This window comes from Mytilus californianus, unplaced genomic scaffold (assembly GCF_021869535.1).
Source record: "Mytilus californianus isolate M0D057914Y unplaced genomic scaffold, xbMytCali1.0.p SCAF_4, whole genome shotgun sequence".
NCBI classification, from domain to species: domain Eukaryota; kingdom Metazoa; phylum Mollusca; class Bivalvia; order Mytilida; family Mytilidae; genus Mytilus; species Mytilus californianus.
Genome location: NW_026262690.1, coordinates 106,343,488 through 106,367,516, shown reverse-complemented (window position 1 = coordinate 106,367,516; position 24,029 = coordinate 106,343,488). Strand labels below are relative to the sequence as shown.

The following is a 24,029-nucleotide window of genomic DNA, read 5'->3' as shown; positions in this document are numbered from 1 at the left end:
GGTAATAACTTGGGGAAGGCCACACTGAAATGAATTTTTGGGAGTTAGGCCCATTCGGAAATAGTTGGGGTTCAAAGTTGCTATTAAGAAAAAAAATAGCGTATACACCCTATATTCTTTCGGTAAGCCTCGCCAGCGCTGTAAGGTAAAGTTCGCCACCGGACATAGCTCAAATGAAAGGTAATAACTTGGGGAAGGCCACACTGAAATGAATTTTTGGGAGTTAGGCCCATTCGGAAATTGTTGGGGTTCAAAGTTGCTATTAAGAAAAAAAATAGCGTATACACCCTATATTCTTTCGGTAAGCCTCGCCAGCGCTGTACGGTAAAGTTCGCCACCGGACATGGCTCAAATGAAAGGTAATAACCTGGGAAAGGCCACACTGAAATGAATTTTTGGGAGTTAGGCCCATTCGGAAATTGTTGGGGTTCAAAGTTGCTATTAAGGAAAAAAATAGCGTATACACCCTATATTCTTTCGGTAAACCTCGCCAGCGCTGTACGGTAAAGTTCGCCACCGGACATGGCTCAAATGAAAGGTAATAACTTGGGGAAGGCCACACTGAAATGAATTTTTGGGAGTTAGGCCCATTCGGAAATTGTTGGGGTTCAAAGTTGGTAGGTTTTTACTATATATTTTTTAGGACACGAGAATTTACGACAGCTTGAAGGGGTCATAGAACGATTTCCTACGTATTTTTTCACTCCTCTTAACTCTCAATTTTTTATGATTTTCAAATAAGTTTGAATATTGAACCGACTGCTCACAGTTAGTTGGATATAGAATATCGAACCGGCGACTAACTGCACATATATTAGTTATGTAGAAACTAGATATTTCTATACACATTGACACCAATATGCCGGATTTAGAAATCTAGTGGGTGCTTTCAGTTACTGACGTCATTTGTGTTGGTTTGTTCAACGTTCACTTCTAAGGCTGAACATCTGTGGTCATTTAGACGTTAAAAAATAATACATATATCGTATTGGTAGCTAGAATTTCGAAAAAAAAAGTGGCTGCTATCATTATTGGTATTTAAAACGAAAAAATCCTTTGAGAATCACTACAAGCCGTGAAATTGTCGAATTTCGCTCTTAAATTACATTTAACTTAGATTTTGAGATTTTTGGAACGTTCGAATCTGGTATAGTTTTTGGGTTTTTAGACATATCATCAAAATTGGCTGCTGGAAAAAAGTGGCTGCTATCTTGATTGGCTGCTAAAAGAGGCTGTCAGCTTGAGTCTAGTCCCTAACGGGAGGGTTGAGATCTCACAAAACATGTTTAACCCCGCTGCATATTTGCGCCTGTCCCAAGTCAGGAACCTCTAGATTTGGTTTATCTTGTATGGTTTTTTTTTAAATTTGGTTCTTTTATATTTCAGAGTTTAGTGTGACGTCCATTTTCGCTGAACTAGTATACATTATTATTTAGGGGCTAGGTGAGGCCGGCCTCCGGCTGCGGGATTTCGTGTTGCAGACCCATTGGTGGGCATGGGCGGTTTTCTGCTCTATGGTCGGGTTGTTGTTTCTTTGACACATTCCTCGTTCCCAGTCTTAATTTTATTTTATTTTTTTGGTCATTATTTCTTTTATTTTTTAGCAACAGACAGCGTTGACCATTTTAACAGTCGGAAGAGGTATCAATCATGATTTTGAAGTACCCGCACAGAACTATAAAGGCTTCAAATATATTGAAAATTGTGCTCCACGTAGACTTTGGTAAAATTATCTTTATTTAGTGAAGGGACGACCATTTAATATTCTACGAGAGGGAGGGGAATGCGGTGGAGAAGGGTTTGGGAAATTATTTTCTGACTTGATAAAGAGCTGAAAAAATAACCATGCCCTAAACAGGATGAAAATTGATAGGTTGCCCAAAAAAATGAAGAAAGTAATTTTGTGCTAAAGTGAAAATCAATTGTCCAAAAAAGCACTAATCGCAAAAGGTGAAAATGAACAATCTTCTTTATTTGCTTTTGATGTCACAAGTTGAAGCATTTTACCCTTCGCAGCCAGATTTCTTACAGGGTATAATCAATGTATCCTTTCTGATATAAAGTTTGTCAACAATGTAATTGTATAACTTTCAAAGGATTTTTAAAATTTAATTTACCCTTCCATCTTAAGTAATAATAATCATTTTTGTTGATTGGCAGCATATTAGATAAAGTTTTAAAACTCAACAACAAAATAATAATTGTCAAAAGTTTAGTTTCAATTAGCCAATTGATTGCAGATATTTTTGGTAAATATTAATCCAGATAAAGGACACCAAGTGATGAGAAAATCAAACACTGGTGGTCTATATATGCATGCATGTTGAATTCATTCTTTTATATATGCAAAAGCAAACAATACAGCTTGAAGGCTATTTTAAAGGAATATGTTGTCTCAATAAGTTTACCTTTTATTCCAGCATAGAGGATTTTAGTACTCAAACAAGAATGTGTCCATAGTACACGGATGCCCTCGCACTATCATTTTCTATGTCCAGTGGACCGTGAAATTGGGGTCAAAACTCCAATGTGGCATTAAAATTAGAAAGATCATATCATAGGGAACATGTGTACTAAGTTTCAAGTTGATTGGACTTCAAATTCATCAAAAACTACCTTCACCAAAAACTTTAACCTCAAGCGGGACAGACGGATGAACGGACGGATTCAGACCGAAAAACATAATGCCCCTAGGTGGGGCATAAAAACCAAGAAATGATATCAATAGACCATGAAACATTTATTCCCAGACATTTTAACGTTGATGTTAACTTGAACCTTAACCAGTGAGGCATGCAGCATATGCCATAATGACCTGAACTATAATTAATGGAGCATAGGCCATTATGACCTGAACCTTAAACAATGGAGCATGAAGCATATGCCATATAGTGGCCTGTTCTAATGCCAACATAAACCTTTGATACTGATTTCAATATGCAATTCAACCGGTTCTAGAATACCCTTCATCGGCTATAGGCTTTATACATTTGGGAAGCCAAAAAAAATAAAAAAATGTTTGTGAGTATAAAATTCATAGTAAGTTTTACAGTTTTCAACTGAACAATAAATGTCGAGCCTAAACAAATTGAATAAATTACTTGAGCCTACATCAACACCAAAAAACACAACAAAATAATACACTAATATATGAACAGACAGGCACAACAACAAGAAATAATGTTAATCCAATTTTTCTAGAACTCATTTCTCCCACTTTCTTTAAGATTATCTCTCCTCAAAATTAGAAGTACAAACGGACTATTTCAATTGATGCACAATAATTTTGCATGTAGATTCGTTGAAAGCATCAGACAGTTAACTTTTTTATTGTTTACTCCTACCTATAAAGGAAGAATCACCTTCAAGATCCATATATCCATAGACCAATGGATTTACAGACTTATTACTGTTCACTCCTACCTATATAAGAATCACCTTCAAGATTCATGGACCAATGGATCGACAGACTTATTACCGTTCACTCCTACCTGTAAAAGGAAAAATCACCTTCAAGATTCATGGACCAGTGGATTGACAGACTTATTACTGTTGATTCCTACCAATAAAGGAAAAATTCGTAAGGGTTCCGCGGAACCCAGTGTCTCGCCTACTTTTGCTGTTAATCGCAGGCTCAACAAAAATGAGGAAAAAAATTAATAAGAATATTCCACTCTATACTATCTTTTGATTGTAAGTAGCTTCTGTCCAAGTTTGGTAGAAATCCAGGATAGTTTATGAATCTAATAAATGTTTTAAAAACTTTAACTGCAGACTGTATGTAATGTTAACTGGAAGAAAAACTAAGTCCATTTATAAGTAAAATACGGAAAAAATGGAACAAAATTGTAACAAAATTTCCTTCTAGATACTAGCTTTTAATCATAAACAAGCTTCTGTCCAAGTTTGGTACAAATCCAGGATAGTTTAAGAAAGTTGTTAAAATTTTAAAAACTTTAACCACAGAGTGAATGTTATGTTAACTGGAAGAATTAAAGCACTGTAAGCGCTGTAGGCAGTTAACCAAAAACCAAGGCAAACGTAATTATGAAAACTGTGGCAGTGTTGCTTCAATTTTTTTTTAATACTTGAAAGAACAAACATTAAACATTCGTATATTGTACATTTATGTTCATTAAATGAATTGATTATTAAGGCAAATCAATTAATATTTCATCAAGGTTTTCAAAAGCAACTCATATATCAATGTAAATGACCCCCATCTTCACCCCCAAGTGCATGATGTTACTCCATACCAAGTTTGGAATAAAATGACAGGTGATTATAAAACAGTTGGTCAAACATTCTCGGGCTTTACACTGCTTGCAAGATTTATGTTTTCTTTAAAATGAGCCATAAATGAAAATTATTATAGGCCCAGAAATAATTTAATAAATAATTAAAGTAAATTCAATTAACCTAGACTCATTGTTTGCATCAATAAAATTTTATAATAAACAAGAATTAATTGTAACAGGATGCCGTTACGAAGTCTCCCAAACAAAGCCCCCATAATTCGTCATTCCCATGGTCTCCTGACATTGGGCAAAGTCCAGTTCATATTGGTTTGGTCTAGTAAAGTGATATGCATATGTGACACCTAGGATATTGACCCTGTATGTCATTCAAATCTTTTTGAAATGATTAACAGGAATAAATATGGTTTAGGTGTGGGTATCTCGACCGTTTACAAGTTCTCAAACAGGAGGGGGTGGGGTGACCCCAGGGACTCCCCCTATATTTCATTTGATTTGTTATATTGTCCCATACATGAATACATATGGTTTAGGGGTGGGGATCTCGACCATTTCCAAATTCTCAAACAAGAGGGGTGGGTGACCCCAGGGACTCCCCAAATATTTCATTTGATTTGTTATATTGTCCCATACATGAATATATATGGTTTAGGGGTGGGGATCTTGACTGTTTACAAGTTCTCAAACAGGAGGGGATGGGTGTCCCCAGGGACTCCCCCTATATTTCATTTGATTTGTTTTATTGTCCCATACATGAATGTATATGGTTTAGGGGTGGGGATCTTAACCATTTCCAAGTTCTCAAACAGGAGGGGTTGGGGTGACTCCAGGGACTCCCCATATATTTCATTTGATTTGTTAAATTGTCCCATACATGAATATTTATGGTTTAGGGGTGGGGATCTCGACCGTTTACAAGTTCTCAAACAACAGGGGGTGGGATGACCCCAGGGACTCCCCCTATATTTCATTTGATTTGTTATATTGTCCAATACATGAATATATATGGTTTAGGTGTGTGGATCTCGACCATTTCCAAGTTCTCAAACAGGAGGGGGTGGGTCGACACCCGGGACTCCCCTAAATTATTTTCATTTGATTTCTTTTATTGTCCCATACAAGTATATATATTGTTTAGGGGTGGGGATCGCGACGGTTTACAAGATAAAAGTACATTTTCAAATTGAAGAGGGTTGTGATGACCCCTAGGGACTCGTCCTATATTTTGGTTGAATTTTTTTATAGTCCTGTTCTCATTACTGAAGACTGCATGTGTCTATCACTTACTGTTTTCGAGAAATAGTCATTTGAAAATTTAAAAAAATAAAATTCCATAGGGTTCTATAGTAAACTCCTCCCTTCTTCAGGCCCCTCCCAATACCCCTAAATAGACCCGAATGCACAAACAAAAGATTAATGGCTCCGCTAGACATGTTAGTCTAATATTTTATGAAACCCTAAGTAAATCTGACAAACGGTCAAAGTTGTCTTCTTAGACGATTTGAGTGGATTCGGTCCGACTTGTCTCGGGGACGAGTTGTCCACATTACTTAAAACATCCCATCAACGTCGATTTCCGCATCTGTTTCATGACCTCGTTTCATTCATAAAATAACAACAACCTTATTTGGCAATATGGTTAAAAATTACCGCCCACTTATATAACTTTATTTCCTCTATCATAGAGATTTGTTGTACATGAACAATATTCCTGCGCATTTTGCGCTTTGGGAAATATAAACGACTTGTAATTACCGATTTTCGGCGATGAAATATTTCATACAATTGTTCTGTGACATCGTAGCCAAAAGCACAGGGGATAATAAACTACGTACGGATTTCTATTGAGCACTACTTCCTATGTGCAACTTCAAAAGTTTTGGGTAGTTCGACGATCATTTACGGTTTTTCTGGTCATATTTTTTGTATTCCAGAAATAAAAGTATTAAAAAAATGTCCAATTAGTTATAAATAACATAATAGCCAGCTAGATAATAACAATGGCACGTATTTCAGCATTTATTGGGTAGAACACAAATCTAGGGTGCTCGCATATATAAGGCAGCTTAACTGCCTAAAAATTAAGTCCATTTATAAGTAAAATACGGAAAAAACGGATTTTTTTTTTACAAAATTTACTTCTGGATACTATCTTATGATCATAAACAAGCTTCTTTCCAAGTTTGGTAGAAATCCAGGATAGTTCAAGAAAGTTATTAAAATTTCTAAAACTTTAACCACAGAGTGAATGTAATGTTTCCTGGCAGAAAAACTAAGTCCATTTATAAGTATAATACGGAAAAAATGGATTTTTTTTTTAAAAAATTTACTTCTGAATACTATCTTATGATCATAAACAAGCTTCTTTCCAAGTTTGGTAGAAATCCAGGATAGTTTAAGAAAGTTATTAAAATTTCAAAAACTTTTAACCAGAGTGAATGTAAGGTTTTCTGGCAGAAAAACTAAGTCCATTTATCAGTAAAATACAGAAAAAATGGATTTTTTTTTTTACAAAATTTACTTTTGAATATTATCTTATGATCATAATCAAACTTCTGTCCAAGTTTGGTAGAAATCCAGGATAGTTTAAGAAAGTTATTAAAATTTCAAAAACTTTAACCACAGAGTGAATATTTGTGGACACCGCCGACGCCGACGGAATGTAGGATTGCTATGTCTCACTTTTTCGACAAAAGTCGAAGGCTCGACAAAAATCACCTTCAAGATTCATGGGACAATGGATTGACACTTATTACTGTTCACTCCACCTATAATTACATCCCAACTCTTTTGTTCTATCAGGGGTGATCCGAGTCAGATCTTGAGTTTCTTTAGTTCTTTTGGCATTATGTTGAACACACAAATCTTGGAAATATTTGTGCAAAATTGACCCTTTCAAAATTTATGTAGAAAAAATAAATGGGGAATGTGTCCATGGGACACAGATGATGCCCCCGCTTGTATATAATGTTATCAAGTGACACAACTCAAAGTACTGTAACAGTGATGCTACCCAAATTTGTACTTGATCTGAGTTTTGTGGTAATAAGCTTAACTTAGCTTTGTGTATGTGTTTCATAACATTTAGTTGGGGCAAATTTAAGTTAAGAGAACGGAAAAAAAAAATCCAGCAATTTTTCCATTTGTAAAGGGGCATAACTCTAGAATGGTAAAATTGACGCCATCAAAATTAGAACTTGATCTGTATTTTGAGGTAATTAGCATTGTGCATAAGTTTCATAACATTTAGTTGAGGCAAACTAAAGTTAGAGAACGGAAACCAATTTTGGAACGTACGTAAGGACGGACAAGGGTAAAACTTAATGCCCCCTCCGGTACGGCGGGGGCATAAAAATCCACCAAATGTCCAGTGACTATGTGGGGAATCTAACTTGAGACCTTAAGCATATGAAGCCATGATTCATTACCCTACAACAGGACGACTGGATACAACCTCACTGTTAACATATTTAAGCACTGTATCCAAGGCTCATAAAGGGTATATACTATATAGTAATATAAAGTATATTATAATTATTGTATGGCATTCTGAACTATATATGTTATGAAGCGTAAATGTTTTTTCATATAGTCTAGAAGAGCTGGGGTGTAAAAAAGTTATCCAATTCGGACATGGTGTGTCAGTGTAAGATCACCCTCTGGCCTCCGGCCATCTGGGTGATTTTACACTGAAACACAACGTCCTCATGAGATAACTATTACAGAAAGAATCACCTTCACGATTCATAGACCAATGGAGTGACAGAATTATAACTGTTCACTCCTACCTATAATAGCTATATAGGAAGAATCACCTTCAAGTTTCATGGACCAATAGATTGACAGACAGACTTATAACTGTTCACTCCTACCTTTTAAGGAAGAATCACTTTCAAGATTCATAAACCAATTCATGGATTCACTGGCTAATTTCTATTTACTGGTACCTTTTATATGGTATAATACAACACCAAAGAAACATTCAATCAACAAGTTTATTTTGTTAGTACAACAGATCACAGACATTTAACAAATTGTGTTTAAATCAATCTGTCCTTTTACCAAATAATAACTGATATATCATGTAAACTGGAATGTACAAAATAACTATGTGATCTGACAAAAATTCTAATTAAATCAGTGAAATGAATTTTTATTGAATTTCGACAAAAAAAAACTGAAATTTTAAAAATCATAAATTCTGATCTATTTTTTTGAAATTTTGATAGAAAATAAAGAAAGAACAGAAAAATGTATGGTTTCATTCCAGTTTCTCAATTTATGGTATCAACATTCTTAAAAATCAAGATTATTTCTTATGCAGATGTACAATGGTTTCAATGTTGTTCAAATTCAAGCATAAATATTCCTACCAATAAAAATTACAATTTAAAACCATAACTTCTTTGTTGTTTCTATTTACAATAATGATACACCGACAAAAAACATCATCTTAATAATGGTTAATGTGACATTTACACCCCATTTAAAAATACCATTGACAATTCGTATCTTGATTGCACTTTGACAACTAACAAGAAATTTCTACTGCCTCAAATTATTCAACAGATGTTCTATTAAGCTATGAAACTAAGCTAGATAAAACATGTAAATGAAATTAACAATATCAAGTCAACTTGCTCAATCTTTTCTAGGGAATTAAAAGCCCAAAAGTACAATCTACTTATCTGTAATCAGTTAATTTCAATGGTATTTTTAAACAAGTTGTATTTAGAAATCCATGATGTATATAAATGGTTAAATGCTTTGTAATATTCACACAGAACTGACAATCAGATTAAAAATATTCTGAAACTTCTGATTATAAAATTTGTCATTAGCAATGCAACACAAAAGCAAAATATGAGAAATAGATCTAAATAGTTAATCCTGACATTCTTGACGCTGTCAGAGTATGATGTAATAATTGACTTTTTCAATGTTGATTTTTGCATATTTTAAGAACTAAATCTGAAACAAATGCTTCAGACAAGAGACTAATAAAGCAATGAAGAATTCAGCAACTGTAGCAACTAATTTGGCCATATGAGACTCGTTTAATATAGCACTTATCAATAACAAAGAAATAATATATATTTCAGCTTCATCAAGACCAATATACAATTTTTGATTTTTTGAATACATGTTTATCTACACAAGAAAATATCCTACAAGAGTTTGGGTTATAATATATCTAGAGTTGTTTCCCTTTACAATTTACAAGTCATCACACAGTTGTGTCCCTTAAATAGCATCAATATCAAAGTCATCTTCTTCTTGTTCAACTTTCTTTTCTTCCTTCACCTCTCCAACTTTACCAGAAGTGGAATACACAACCTGTTGTAAAACACAAAAGATTAACATATTACTCCATTTTGAAATGTAACATTACAGTTAACTACAGTGTACAGTACATTAAAAGGATAAAAGGAATAACCAAAAATATTGGACAGTACGACGACCATTGACTACTGTACAGTGCAATATACAGTTTGTAAAATTTGACTAACCAGTAATGAAAAACACGATTGTCAAAATTTTGCTTTGATTCTCTTGTGTTTAATACATTGGCATCCATTTTGACAAAAACGTCTAATATCTTTGTATTTTCTAATAGCAGTAATATAATTAAGTGTAAATGGCTAAGGATAAGATTGATTGATTGCTTTACATACAGTGGCAGCAAAGGATAACAACAAGGGTCTGAATCAAATATATAAAAAAGCATTGTTAAAATTGCTTTTAAAAAGTATTCATCTTTTTTTAGAAGAACATGTTTATTAATTTAAATTTTAGGATGGCAAATTCTCTCTCTTCTCTTTTTTTTTTTTTTTTTTTTTTAAAAGTGAATCCATTTTTATTCATGAGATAATAGCCTTATATATGCGTCTTGTATAAAATCACCAAATCGAATATCCATGAAAAAATAAATGAATCCACAGGGTAAAAAAAATACGCTTAATACTCTTTAATAATTCTTACCTCTACATTTTCATCATCTTCCTCCTCCTCTTCACTATCACTCTCCTCTTCCTCTGCCTCTTTTAACCACCTGATGAATGGCTGAGACTTGTTGTGGATTTCTTCTGCTAACTTTTTGTCAACATATTTTTTAGAAACCTGAAACAGTTACACTTTGCATTACAGTTTTGCATACATCTTATGTATTTCTAGAAAACTATTTCTGTTTTTATATCACACTATACAATAAAGCACCTTCTAGGAAAAACATTTCAGATTAAATTCAATATTGCAACCCTTACAATCGCTTTCTTTGGACATACATGTCTATATTTTCAATTTAAATTATCAAATAAACTGTTTAAAAATTACACAACAATAAATGCAAAAAATTTACCTTATCTCCCCAATCAATAAGGACCTTCTCATCAAGAATGTCAAAGTCATACAATGTCTTCAGTATATGTGGCATCTTAGGCAACAAATCATCTTTGTGAACTCCAACTAACTGTTCTAATCCTCCTAACAAGTACTTCTGGGCTTTGTCATTCTCATAACAAAACTGGAAATAGACAAAACAAATAATCACTCATCTATTTCAGTATTTAAGGATATACTTAGGTCAGGTTAAGGATTTTTTGTCAGATGTTCGGACTCCTTGGTTTTTTTCCTATGATACAGGGTAAAATATTTTAACCCATAACACCCATTTTTCTTTTCATATAAGACTTCAATAGCTCATAAAAGGTCATTCACCAAAATTTAAGCAGATTCTACATTTTTTTCGATTTGAGACCCAAATAATACCAAAGCAAATAGATGGTAAAAGTCTGAGTTAGCCTTTTCCCGCCATTTTTTTTTAAATCAAATATCTCAAAAAGGAGCTCCATAACCTATCAATATTTTTAGCTTTTTTGTTCCTTAACTAATGCTCTTCTGACCAAGGCTTCCAAAACGGTCATATATTCCGGACATTTGTATAATGTCCGGTAAAAGTCCGGCTGGGCAAAGCATGAAACGGTCATCTACTTTTTAGTTTTCAAGGCTTTCTTAAGAGACGGTCATTTTAACATAATTCGCGATCTTTTTGACCCAACCTTTTGCCTTTAACAGCCACACATTTCGAGTCATAAAAGTGACATGATCATTAAGTACTATCAAAACAACCCCTACTTTAATACCTTCTCATTTTAATCAAGGCTAATTAGTTGTCGAACAGCTGAAATTTACCTGTTCAGGTGACAGGTAAACTATTATGAACCGGACATTGATCAGTCTATTCAAAGTTATTTTCTTACATTTCAGCGGTTTGCATCTAATTAATTTAGTCAAAAAGATTTAAATTATCAGAAATACGTTTACAAATATGATTTGATGAAAAAATTAAAAAGGTGAAAATGAAAAAATCATCATAACCACGTTGTTTGAACCAGAGACATGTCTCTGTTTGAACTAGTACACGTGTGTGCATGTGCGCAGGTGTGAAATTTAATTATGCATCCTAATTTCTTCAAAAAATGCTTAAATTGTCATTGATACCTTTATCTCCACTTATTTCGAATATTTTCTTGAAGAAATAACGTAGAAAGAGCTACGTACACTCATTCATGCTTTGCAAACGTACACGGAATTTACGTATCCATCTCTGGTCCATGTTTTACCATTGTCAAGATAACATCCGGTATAAGATTTTAACGAATTCAAAGTTTTTGACAACGTTATTTTGCACAAATAAAGAGTTTAAGGCAGATATAAGTACGCTGATGTTGCACACTCCGAATGATGCACTGCCAATTTAACAGTTTACGTCAGAACTTTGAATTTGAATCAAAGAAAGTTTAATATCGTTTTTTTTAATGTCAATCATTGCCATTGGGATGGCCAACTCAGCAACTGAATACCATAATTGCCTTTTGTTTATTTAGTCTTAAGGGATTAAAATCGGGATAATATATAAAATGTCCGGCTGGCTAAAAATAATTTTGGAAGCCCTGCTTCTGACTTATATTATCAATTTTAAATTCTAATTTCACCTAAGTACATCCGTAAATAGCAATGGATGGACCTTTTTGGTAACATTTGTAACATTTGAATGGTCATATTATCTTCTATCTAGCGCAGACTTGTTTGTTTTACCACATTTTAATATATACTAACTCAGCATGCCTATAATATCATTATAAGGAATGGGCTAGTAATCAGTATATGGTATATGGGCAAGGTTTAAAAGGAAACTTTCACATATGAAAAGCTGTACTTATGAAAATTTGCAATATATAAACACATCAAATGGCAATTTTGCACTCCCTAAATTTTAGTTTTTTTTTTCAGTTAATGCGTTCAGACCAAGAGTGATTTACTGAACCACCTCTTTGCATAATTAATAGACAATAAATGAAAGTTTCATTCAACAGAATACATTTCACTATGCTGTACGGTTCTTTATACATACCTTGAGAAACAAAACTTTATACTGTTTCAGTTGTAGAATTATTTTGTTATTCAAAAGAAGTTCAACAAGAACCATGGTAGCCTTATCTTTGACTTCTAGTCTTTCTGCTTCACTGAATATATCCTTCATAGCTCCCACAACACCCTCACTGCTGTTAATTTTATTCTACAATACAAATAAATGATGTTTAGTTGATATCTATAAATTTGAACTAGTCTGAATTGCCTGATATTTTTTTTTCAGTTTGGAACACGATTTTTCCTTAACCCCTTCGCCCCCAATCCCGCCTGTAGTCATGATGGCGACCACCACTCTTTGATGGCCTGTATGACCCTCCATACTTTTTCAGAACTGCTCCAGCTCAACTGTCTTTACAGCAGGGACTTCAACCATGCAATTCATGGTCCATAAACTCTTCTCAGATGTGTGATTATGAAAATATGGCAACTTTAATGGCCTTTTTAGAGTTCAAAATCGGAAAAAACGTGAAAAGTAGCCAAAATCAGGTGGGGGTGGGAGTCTTTTAATGACCACTAAGTTACTGGTATGGGCTGTAGGTATCAACTAGTATCATAAATACATGCATAGACGGAACAGGAACACAAGGAGGTATAATATGGCCAAAAGAAATCTGGTCTGTAAAATCTAGGTCACCGTTTTGTCAGAAATCGGTAAAAACGGACATTTAGGCATACTTGGCTAGCCAATAATAACTCCCCAGCAAGATTCTCAAGTCACATTTACTTCCAGTCAGCATGGATAGATTGCTGTAACTGTAAGGTAATACTTGAATGACAAAGAAACACAGTTAAGTCATTGTTCACCTCTCAAGGTCGTATTAAAATAGAAAAATAGACTGAAAATGACCATTTTTCAGTAGGGGTGGGTTCAAACCCACCAGAAAATATTGGCTATTCTGATGACACGAGGTTCCACAATAAAGTGCACAGGTAAATTAAACAAAAACTTGATAAAAATCGTGTTTTCATGATCCTAGCTAAAAAATGTAATTATAAGTATTGAATGCTTCTTTTTGTAACTTTATAGGGTTGTAAAAGCGTTGACCGTGCGCACATTTTTAGAATGAAGCGCTTCTGCACTTCATACAAAATGTACTTCAGTCAACGCTTTTACACCCCAATGAAGTTACAAAAAGAAGCATTCAATTCTTAAGTGCAAACATATGTGTTTTGTTCCTACCTTTACAAAATGATAAAAGATATTGAGTCTTTCCTCAATAGTTTTTTCCAGATCATCAGTAAATGCCATCTGTTTGGCAGCTTCACTAAGTTCCTCCATTCTCTGTTTGACAGCATCTTCACTAAAGTCTTCTCCCCAATCTTCGTCATCCTCTTCCTCGTGATTCTAAAATAAAGATCAGGGGTTCAAATTAATATTAGGTACTGGAATGTCCAGGACCTTTCAAACTCCAAACTCAAAGGTCCACAACCTAATTCCCAGGTCCTACTTTTATATGAAATCATTTCATAACTCATAAACTCATCTCGTTTCTCATATAATGGACTCTCCAGCGTATAAACAGTTCACACCCTCCAATATTGAAGTACTGCTTACCAATATCAACACCATTTTAGCTATGGATTTCATGAACAAATTCAGTCACTGAAGGGTTTCCCTTTTTTTGCAAACTGTATGCAGTGTTGAAGAGAACTTTATATCTAAGACTATTTAACAGATCATGCTTACATTGCTGCTTGAGAAAACATTGTCCAAGTTTAGTGTCTGACAATAAATCTTTAGACTTAAAATTTGGGTCACTTTCATGGATCCACTGCTTTAAACAAGATAAATGCTGGGGTGTTACTTTAGCTATTTTGATTGGATCTATTTTAAGATTTTGTGTTACCCTTACAAGTGCACTTTCTTTTTTTGAACGGGTGGGGAACTTTTTGCAGTATGTACATGACATTAGACCAGTCAAAATATAGCCACGGTCGATCGATTTTCCAGAGGGGCTTAAATTTTTTTCCTGTTTTTCACGATCGTCTTTTGGTCTTTAGTCTTTCATGGTTCCGGAACCTCCTCGAAAGTGGAGTCAAGGGCGATCATTCTGTCAATGAGACTTGAATTTTCGCACGTTTCTCGCGATCACAACTTTTCTCCTTGTAAAAACTTTCATAGCTTCAATGTCGGACTTCTTTTGTTTAGCTACACCCGAAGTAGTCAGAATTTCACCTGCCTCACCCGTTTTTCTCTTAAAAGACGTGACGCCAAAGCGAAACAAACTCATGGTTTAGCAACGTTCGTTAATATGATGAACGCGGACCTCGACGAAAGCACCAATAAAAATTGTCATCTGATACGCTGTACTATTAATGAACCATGAAGTGGATCACGAAGTTGAAATAAAAATTTCAGCACAAAGCTTATTTATCGTGACTCATTACCACATCAATTTACGAGTTATAACAAAGTGTTTCATACAGAAGATCATCATATATGTTTTCTGAAACTTGAAAATCGAAAGTCCGTCGGGTGCAGCTAATAACCAAATTGGAAGTCGGACCGTAAATCTTATAGGTCCCAGACCTCGGACCACCGCTAATTTGAACCCCTGAAGATAGTTATTTGTTCATTTAAGTGATATCAACATATCTGCATTATAAAGCCTACAGGTTCCCAACAAGAAAGTTTGCAAGTAAAAATAAACATCTATACATATATTGCTTACATCCGTCATTTGGACTCAGGTGGATAGTTGTCTCATTGGCAATTTTATCACATCTCCTTATTTTTATAAGTAAGTAGTATGTTGTTTTCCATTTTTATTTACATCAGAGTTGACAGTTCAATCATCAGATTCATGTAGGGGAATCCAACATAAGTGTCTCATCATTTGTATATAGGCCAACAAAATATAAACATGTTTTTTGCCTCCTGGCAGTAATAATCTGGAGTCGGTTTCACAAAAATACTTACGACTAAAATTGTTCGTAAGTCATGAACAATTCAGTATACTTACGATCAATCTTAGTCGTAAGTTTTTTTGTGAAACTGACTCCTTGTATGTAGGAGGGTAAAATATATTTTTTTAAATAATCTATATAGACTATATACATGATATAGGGAAATGTTCTGAGCTTTTTAACAGTGCTTTACCTATATTGTCTATAACATGACCTTTTGTTTATCATTTTTAACAATGCCCCCTTAAAATGAAACGTGTGTAGATATGCCTTTACCAAACAGCTTCGTCACAAGTCCCAAGTTATCTGTCCAAGTTATACAGAACTACAGTAAAAGTGTCAACAAAATAAGCAAGTTTTTACTAACAATAGCCAAAAAGCATGAAATATGTTGATTAATTTTAGCATTTGGAAAAGAAAGGATAGATTGTAATGTTATTTTGGGCATTATACAAATGCTTACAAATTACCTTAATTATTGGAGCATCGATGATGCCACCACTAGCTCTTTGTGCAGCCATTTGTTCCTGGGCATTAGCTTCAGGACTTGCTCGATCATCATCTTTATCCTTATCAGATTTCTTACTCTTCTTCTTTTCTTTCTTACTAGCTTTAGTTGGAGTTGCTGCTGGATCCTATAAATATCAATACATAAATATAACATCACTTTGAACTTATACATCATTTTTTTCATGATTTCAAAATTCAGTTTTAAATAGGAACATGTATAACATATGTACATGTAAAGCACAGCTATGGTGAAGATTTTATCATCAGTTGTTAGGTACATACTTAGGTACAAACTAAATTGAAATGATAGAACAACAGCTTATCATCCAACCTTTCAATGGCATATTTGTCAAAAACTCCTCAATTCTAATTGGTGAACATATTTAGATTATATTTTTACCTGAAAAGGAGAGACGAAAGGTACTAAAGGAAAATTCAAACTCACAGTCGAAAAACAAACTGACAGTGCTGTGGCAATAAACAGAAAACGACAAAAAAACAAACAACATGAAAGGTTCTTGATGACAAAAAGGCATTATGTTATATACATGTTTGTCTCCATAAATTGTGTCATAATTTTTAGTAGCCTATATTCCTATCTTGAGAATTAATATGATAGGTGATAATAAATGTCAAAATCAAATGTGTAAATATAACTATAGAACTCTTGTTGATAAAAAGGTGTGAATTTCTATCAAAAATAAATGTGTAAATACTATTTCAATTTTAGTTTTACCATGTCTATAGAGCTCTTGTTGATAGAAAGGTGTGAATTTTTTTCAAAATTAAATGTGTACATAGTATTGTATTGTAGTCTGTCTGGAATATTTTTTATAATAAAACGTGTGAATTTTTGTCAAACTAAATGTGTAAAGAGTATTCCAATTACAGTCTTACCATATCTGATATATATTTTATGATAAAAGGTGTGAATTTTTGTCAAACTAAAGGTGTAGAGAGTATTCCAATTACAGTCTTACCATATCTGATATATATTTTATGATAAAAGGTGTGAATTTTTGTCAAACTAAAGGTGTAGAGAGTATTCCAATTACAGTCTTACCATATCTCATATATATTTTATGATAAAAGGTGTGAATTTTTGTCACACTAAATGTGTAATTAATAGTATTCCTATTGTAGTCTTTCTATATCTGGACTATTTTTATTATAAAAGGTGTGAATATTTGTCTAATGTCTCGAGTATTCCGATTGTAGGCTTAGGGTGTTCCCTTTCCACAGCTTTCTCCCCATGGCCTTATAGCACCATGGCACTATCTGAATATGTTTTATAATAGAATATGATGAAAGTTTTGCTATAATTTTAGAGAAATGGTGCTATTTTCAAACACCATGGTGCTACATGAAAATACTGGATAGATCCTTGCTTACCATATCTGGAGGATTCTTGATGATAAAAGGAGTTAATTTATGTCTCATATCAACCATTCCATTGTATCCACAGGCAATACATCTTTGTCCTATTGTCTGTTTTTTCTGGGACACACTCTAGAATAAAAAGTACAAGAGAAAATAAATACATTTTAAAGATAATTGCATCATGATGCAAGGTCAAAATTAAAAAAAGTCAAATGCTTATATTATATCCTATTTACAACCCCCCCCCCCCCCTCTTTTACAGAAAGAAAGAATTAAAAAATCCTATAACTACCGACTTAGTAAATTTATAATTTTCCCATTTTGCTTGTTTTTATCTGATAGCTGTAGCCTGTATTATTTCTTGACCCAACTAAATTTTCAAGTAATGAAATATACATACTGTTTTAAAGCTTTTGATACTTTTCTTAACAACTTAAATTTCCAGAGGTTTGTCGGACTATGGCAAAAATGCATGCTTTCAGATTGGTCTTTATGAGAGAAATAAATTATTACTTAAGATGGAGAGGACATTTTACAAAGACAGGTCAGATGGATCAAAATATTTTGACAGATTCAGCCAACTGTGGCTAAATATTCTATTTCCCTTGTGAATATTGAAAATTTGCACTTGACTACTTTTCAAAAATAAGAATAATCTTTTTAAATTCAAATTATATGCCCAATCCTGTGACTTCAATTTTAAACTCTATTTACAAGGATTTATCTTGTATACAAAACATAACTACTGATAGCATACCAATACAGTTTCTGGATTATGGCATTCTGGACACAAGACAAACTTCTTAATAAAGATATCCAATAGTTGTTGAAGTCTAGGAGAATCATGTGAGCCATTAACAATGAATCTGTCATTTTTCAAATCAACTTGAGTTTGAGCGCCAAGTTCACATCCAAAAAATTTGGTTGTATCTGAAATACAAATTTAAAATTGATATGAATAACATTATTTTCAAATAGAGATTATAATTTGTAAATTTTGAAATTCAAGATCAGGAATGTCTACAGACAAATTCAAACATTTCAAAATGATTTTATGAGAAATAATTCAAGTAACAAGCAAATAGGCAGTACTCCACCAAATTTTAGTGCTTATTCATGTATAAGATCAATGCTCCAAATTATATGAAACTCTCCTTTGTTGACTTTCATTTTTGCTTGAATTTTTAGGCCATAAAACTTTTTTCCCTTTCTTTTCAGTATAATAATATATATATTGCACAACTGGTACTTACATGTTGGTGGTCTTGATAAAGCCTTTGCAACTTCAGGCATGTTAACAATAACAGTTTTAATTCCATTCCCTTTCCCTTCGACCTACAAAATACAAAATGTATACCCTGAATAATGAAATACACATTGCATTGAACATAAAAATATCCAGTAAAACCTTCGACATTCATCCATGAGGATGTAGAAATTTAATACTGCAATTTGTTCTTAAAAGTTCCTTTTACGTGTCGAACTATGTTCCTAAGGTGCAGTCTCAATGGTCTGCTGAACCTGTTAAAATCATTTAATTTTGTTTAATTTATATTAGTCTGATGTACAGAATGTGTTTGTCAATATTCATTCTTAAAAGTTAAAAACTTACAAGTTTCCTCATATGTTTTTTGGTTCATTATATTGTATGCTCATCATTTATTTCTTGGGCCATGGAAAAATGAATGTTGAGTCCTTGACATGTAAAAACTATCAAAGCCCGGCAGGCAGGAAAAAACTTTTTATTTATTTATTTGTAAATCAGATTTGCTCTAGAGAATGTTGTTAACCGGACAAGAAATTCTTGTTTTACATTCTACATTGTAAAGTGTGGTATATAATTATATAAGCTATATGAAATAAACTGTTATCACAGAGATGTCTCGCCTTTTTGTAATTTTGATAATGCAAATGTTGAAATTAAAATAGCAATACTTTAACATGTAAGTTATGCAAATATTCAAAGTCGATGGATCATGACTGAAGGTACATGGCTAAACAATCTCCATGGAATGAGATGTGCCAATGCTAATACAACTGCATACCAAATACCATTGACTTATTATAAGTCGTTCCCTTTAAACAAACCTAAACACAACATTAACTTGTAAACTATGTAAAAGATTCAAAGTCAATGAACCATGATCAGGGGTGGAGCTATACAATCTCCATGGAAACGATACTTGCAAATGCCAATAAATTTGCATACTAAATATCATTGACTTAACATTAGCAGTTCATCTTAAACTGATCTAATCACAAACTAATACATGTAAACTAAGCAAAAGTTTCAAAGTAAATAGACCATGACTGAGGGGGGCGGAGCAAAATATTCTCCACGGAAATGAGATGTTCTAATGCTTATACAACTGAAAACCAATTAAAATTGGCCTACCACTAATGGTTCCCCTTGAACTGACCTAATCACAAACTAATACATGTTAACTTAGCAAAATTTTCAAAGTCTATAGACCATGACTAAGGGGGCGGATCCAAATAATCTCCATAGAAATGAGATAAGCCAATGCTTATACAACTGCATACCAAATATCATCAACCTACCAGTAGTGGTTCCCCATAAATTGACCTAATCACCAACTAATACATGTAAACTATGAAAAGTTTCAAAGTCAATAGACCTTGACTGAGGGGGCGGGACCAAATAATCTCCATGGTAATGAGATGTGCCAATGCTAATACAACTGCATACCAAATATCATTGACCTACCACTAGTGGTTCACCATGAACTAGACCTAATCACAAACTAATACATTGTTGACACCGTCGCCGACGCCGGAAACAGCATACCTATGTCTTGCTTTTTGACTCCGTCAAGGCGAGACAAAAAGCATCATTGGAAATTGTGAAAAGAAACCAGAGTAACCATTTTTTTTCATCTGCAAAAACTTTTTTTTTTAAATATGAAATAAACTGCTTTGCCGAGCACAGCTGGATACGACCGCAGAGGTCCAACCCTGAACAGTTGGGGCAAAATTTGGACACAATATTCAAGCTTGATACAGGTCTGAATTTGGATTGTAATTAAATATTTGACACATTATAGGTTTCTGACACAGAATAAATGTAGTCAAAGAACTTGAAATTGGTTATATGATTTGAATTTATATTCAAATGAAGATTTCTTGCTGTTGTGCAATACACTGTGCTGTTGCGCAATACTTAGTAAATCTGTTTTCAGACTATATACAAAGAAATGGCAAAATAAATTGTGACCCCCAATTTTTCTTTTGGAAAATTGATAATTTCTTAAATCTTGAGGAAAAAAAATTGACCCCCCCTCCAAAAAAAATAATATTTGAAGAAATTTTCTTTTAGTAAAATGTGGTACAATTTAAGACATGCATACACTTAAACACAGTTATTGTCTGATACCTAGAAAAATGCTTGTTTTGGCCCCTAATTCCTGAACAGTTTGGGCAATTACCCCCAAAATGAATCCCAACATTCTACTTGTGGTATTGAACCTTGTGGTACAATTTCAGAGCAATCAAAATACTAATACACAAGTCATTGTCCTGAAACTAGAAAAATGCTTGTTTTGGGCCCTAATTCCTAAACGGTTGGGACCATCACCCCCAAAAACAATCCCAACCTTCCTTTCGTGGTATTGAACCATTTGGTTAAATTTCAGAGATCCATACACTTAAAGTTATTGTCCGGAAACCAAATGTCTTCGGACGACGACGTGATAGCAATATATGACAAATTTTTCACGGTTGTATAAAAACCACAGATTGACAAGTTTTGGTCATGTAAAGCCTATAACAATTTGATACAATCCAGTTTCATTGTCAAGTGTTTCTTTACCTTGGCTATGATCCTAGGCATCTTATAACGGTAGAACGGGTCACTGATGTCGCTGTTGATGTTGATACTAGCCATGATGATATTAAATCTTTTATACTGTGTTTACCACTCCCCGTATAATATAAATGACAACAAAATCTTTGGAAATTCATAAAACTCAATAAGTGACTAATAGTCCGATCGTGTTCTTGTGGTTCAATTCTTCTCGAGTGCCACGGCAATGGCCCTGAAAAAATTGTGAAGAAAATGCATAAATCAACCAAAGCGAAATAAGAGAGGTTCTGATCAAGGTTTGGATAGTATTTTATAATACAGCTGTCAATATTGCAAATCTTGTGTTATAAAGCATTTCTCAGTAATCGAGTCCGTCTGACAAAAAGAGTTAAGTCAAGATTGCTCAGCAAGATAATTTCAAAGTGCTTTCCACAATAGTTTGACACTAAATTTCAATTGATTGATGACTCTGCAATGTCATAGGGGATGGAATTTCACACCTGACCAGGACGATTGAAAATGAACTTCTGATAAAAAAAGAAGAATTGTTTTCAGTTACCTACAATGAAAGACTTACTCCTTAATAACAAAAAAGAGGTGTTTTTTTGTATCATGTTTATAGAAAGGCCCTTATATGAGCCTAATAGTACTAGATCAACACACTTAGTTGGATGATTAAAACAAGCTAGCTAAAAAAGTCTGCAGAAAGATAAACATGTATCACTCAAAAATATGAATAATTTTTTTAGACACCCTACCATACTTGATGTAAGAGCAGCAAATACCAATTTGAAAGTCTTCAGTTAAATTGTACATCCTGGTGGGACTCATACCACAACTTCCTACACATAAGACAACTCTCCTCCAAAGATACATGTATGTCTCTTGACAATATAAAGTGGAACACATTATAAAATAAAATAAAGTATCCATTTAACAATTTTTCAACTTCTCTAAAGTGATTTGTTGGTAGGAAATCCACATGCAGCAAGCCTACTCCATGAAATAAATATAAATCAGTGTTCCAGCTTGAATCTCAGGGCAGAAGGGTGCTAGTTGTCTGAAAGGGCACTTTAGCGTTATAACCCAGATTTCAAGGGCAATGTTGGACAGTGTATTAAATTACCTTGAATATTGCTAGACTCAGCTGGAGAACATTAGTTGTATTTAAACCATATTCAGAAATTAATGTGTTCTTGATGTTGGTTCCAGTAAGAATTTTTTTCCATCAAATTATCATACCATGAAGCAAAGCATATCATTTTGATGTTAGGGAGCTACCATTTGATTTTTATGGGGGGGGGGGGGGGGGGGGGGGGCTAGGATGAAATTTGAAAAAAATAGGCAGGACAGGAGTTTCGAGTAAAAAAATAGGCAGGATGAGATTATTTGCAAAAAAAAAGGCAGGATGACAATTTATGTAAAAAAAAAAGTCAGGATAAACTAAAAAAAGAGGCAGGACCGAAAAGAGTGAAAAATAAAAATGAACCTTATATTTTATTCCATGGGTTGCCATATGGAACTTTTCCATCAAGGTAATGTTGCCAATCAAAAGTGTCATTGTATTATAAAACAATAATTTAATGTATGGAATGGGAATTGACTTATCTACATTTCCCATGTTTCACACTAAATAGTTAATTAGACCAACAAAAATTTTGTTCAAGTACATTACTCAGCAATCATTAATTAAACAAACATCTTGATCAGTCTTGGTGATAATGAAATAAAACAAAACAAAATTCCAAATGTTTAATTATAAAACAATGTGGTGAGCTGAAAATAAAAATTAGATACATTTTGTACTCCATATTATTTCAAGGTAAAATATGGTTTTCACAAGGTCTTGCTGTCTGCTACGTGTCAGCCAATCCCATCCCATAATCGGCCCACGTGTTACACGACTGTACAGTATGGCGCAATATTGTGACATCTCACCAACTTTCTGTTTCAATAAAATAATCAAATACATGATGAACCTCAAAATTATTTAAAATAAACTTACTGTCTAGGCGCAAAAACTTCATACGACTAATGATTGCTGAGGTAATGAAAATCTGGCGTTTTGCCTGGGAACTAGTAACTCCCAAATATGTCAGCAAAATTTCCGTTAATCTGCTTCCCGTGGAATACCAGAATCTGAAAAACAAAAGAAAACAATGTAAAGTTTATGTTGAAGAATAATGAGTATCAAAGAATAACACATTCCAATGTTTTTGATGAAAATTTGTTCCTAGACCACAACCGACCTTCAGTAAGTTCTGGTTGCGCTGATAATGAAATACCCGGATGTCGTTGATGTAATGTGTTCGACTGGTATTTATTGAATTATCTACAGAGCTGAGAACACAGTTTTAAAGATGTTGGTACCAGATCTTAAGTCGAAAGAATGTGGTCTGATTAAAGGAAAGATTTTTTTATCGTTTAAGAATTTTTAAGAAGGGGGAGGGACTTATGTCACATATCAGGATGCTTTAATACAATAATTCTATGATACAACACGAGAAGTTTATTTTTTATATCGATTCAGGAACAGCTAGAAGGGATCTATGTTCGGAGGTATTAATCGGAACAGAGACTCTGATTAATAGAATAGTAAGATGCACATTTTAATTTTTATAAAACCCCGCATGAGCATTCTCAGTGACGTCAGGTCAATGTTTGCATGCGTCTGCACTAAACAAATTGAAATGTACAGTATAATAAAGTTGAAAGGACTC

General features: G+C 33.7%; 1 protein-coding gene across 1 annotated transcript; it reads right to left on the bottom strand.

Moving 5' to 3' along the window:
• Positions 1–8,237: 8,237 nt before the first annotated feature.
• On the bottom strand, positions 8,238–23,642 carry LOC127739010 (eukaryotic translation initiation factor 5-like). The gene is made up of 12 exons (XM_052250573.1): positions 23,559–23,642; positions 23,315–23,448; positions 21,316–21,541; positions 18,740–18,821; positions 18,244–18,416; positions 17,499–17,615; positions 16,067–16,231; positions 13,870–14,034; positions 12,670–12,834; positions 10,615–10,779; positions 10,239–10,376; positions 8,238–9,593 (listed from the first exon to the last, which is right to left on the bottom strand). Exons 3-12 carry the CDS (start codon positions 21,388–21,390, stop codon positions 9,501–9,503), a joined length of 1,338 nt encoding a protein of 445 aa, XP_052106533.1. The 5' UTR covers positions 21,391–21,541; positions 23,315–23,448; positions 23,559–23,642; the 3' UTR covers positions 8,238–9,500.
• Between the last annotated feature and the right edge of the window lie 387 nt (positions 23,643–24,029).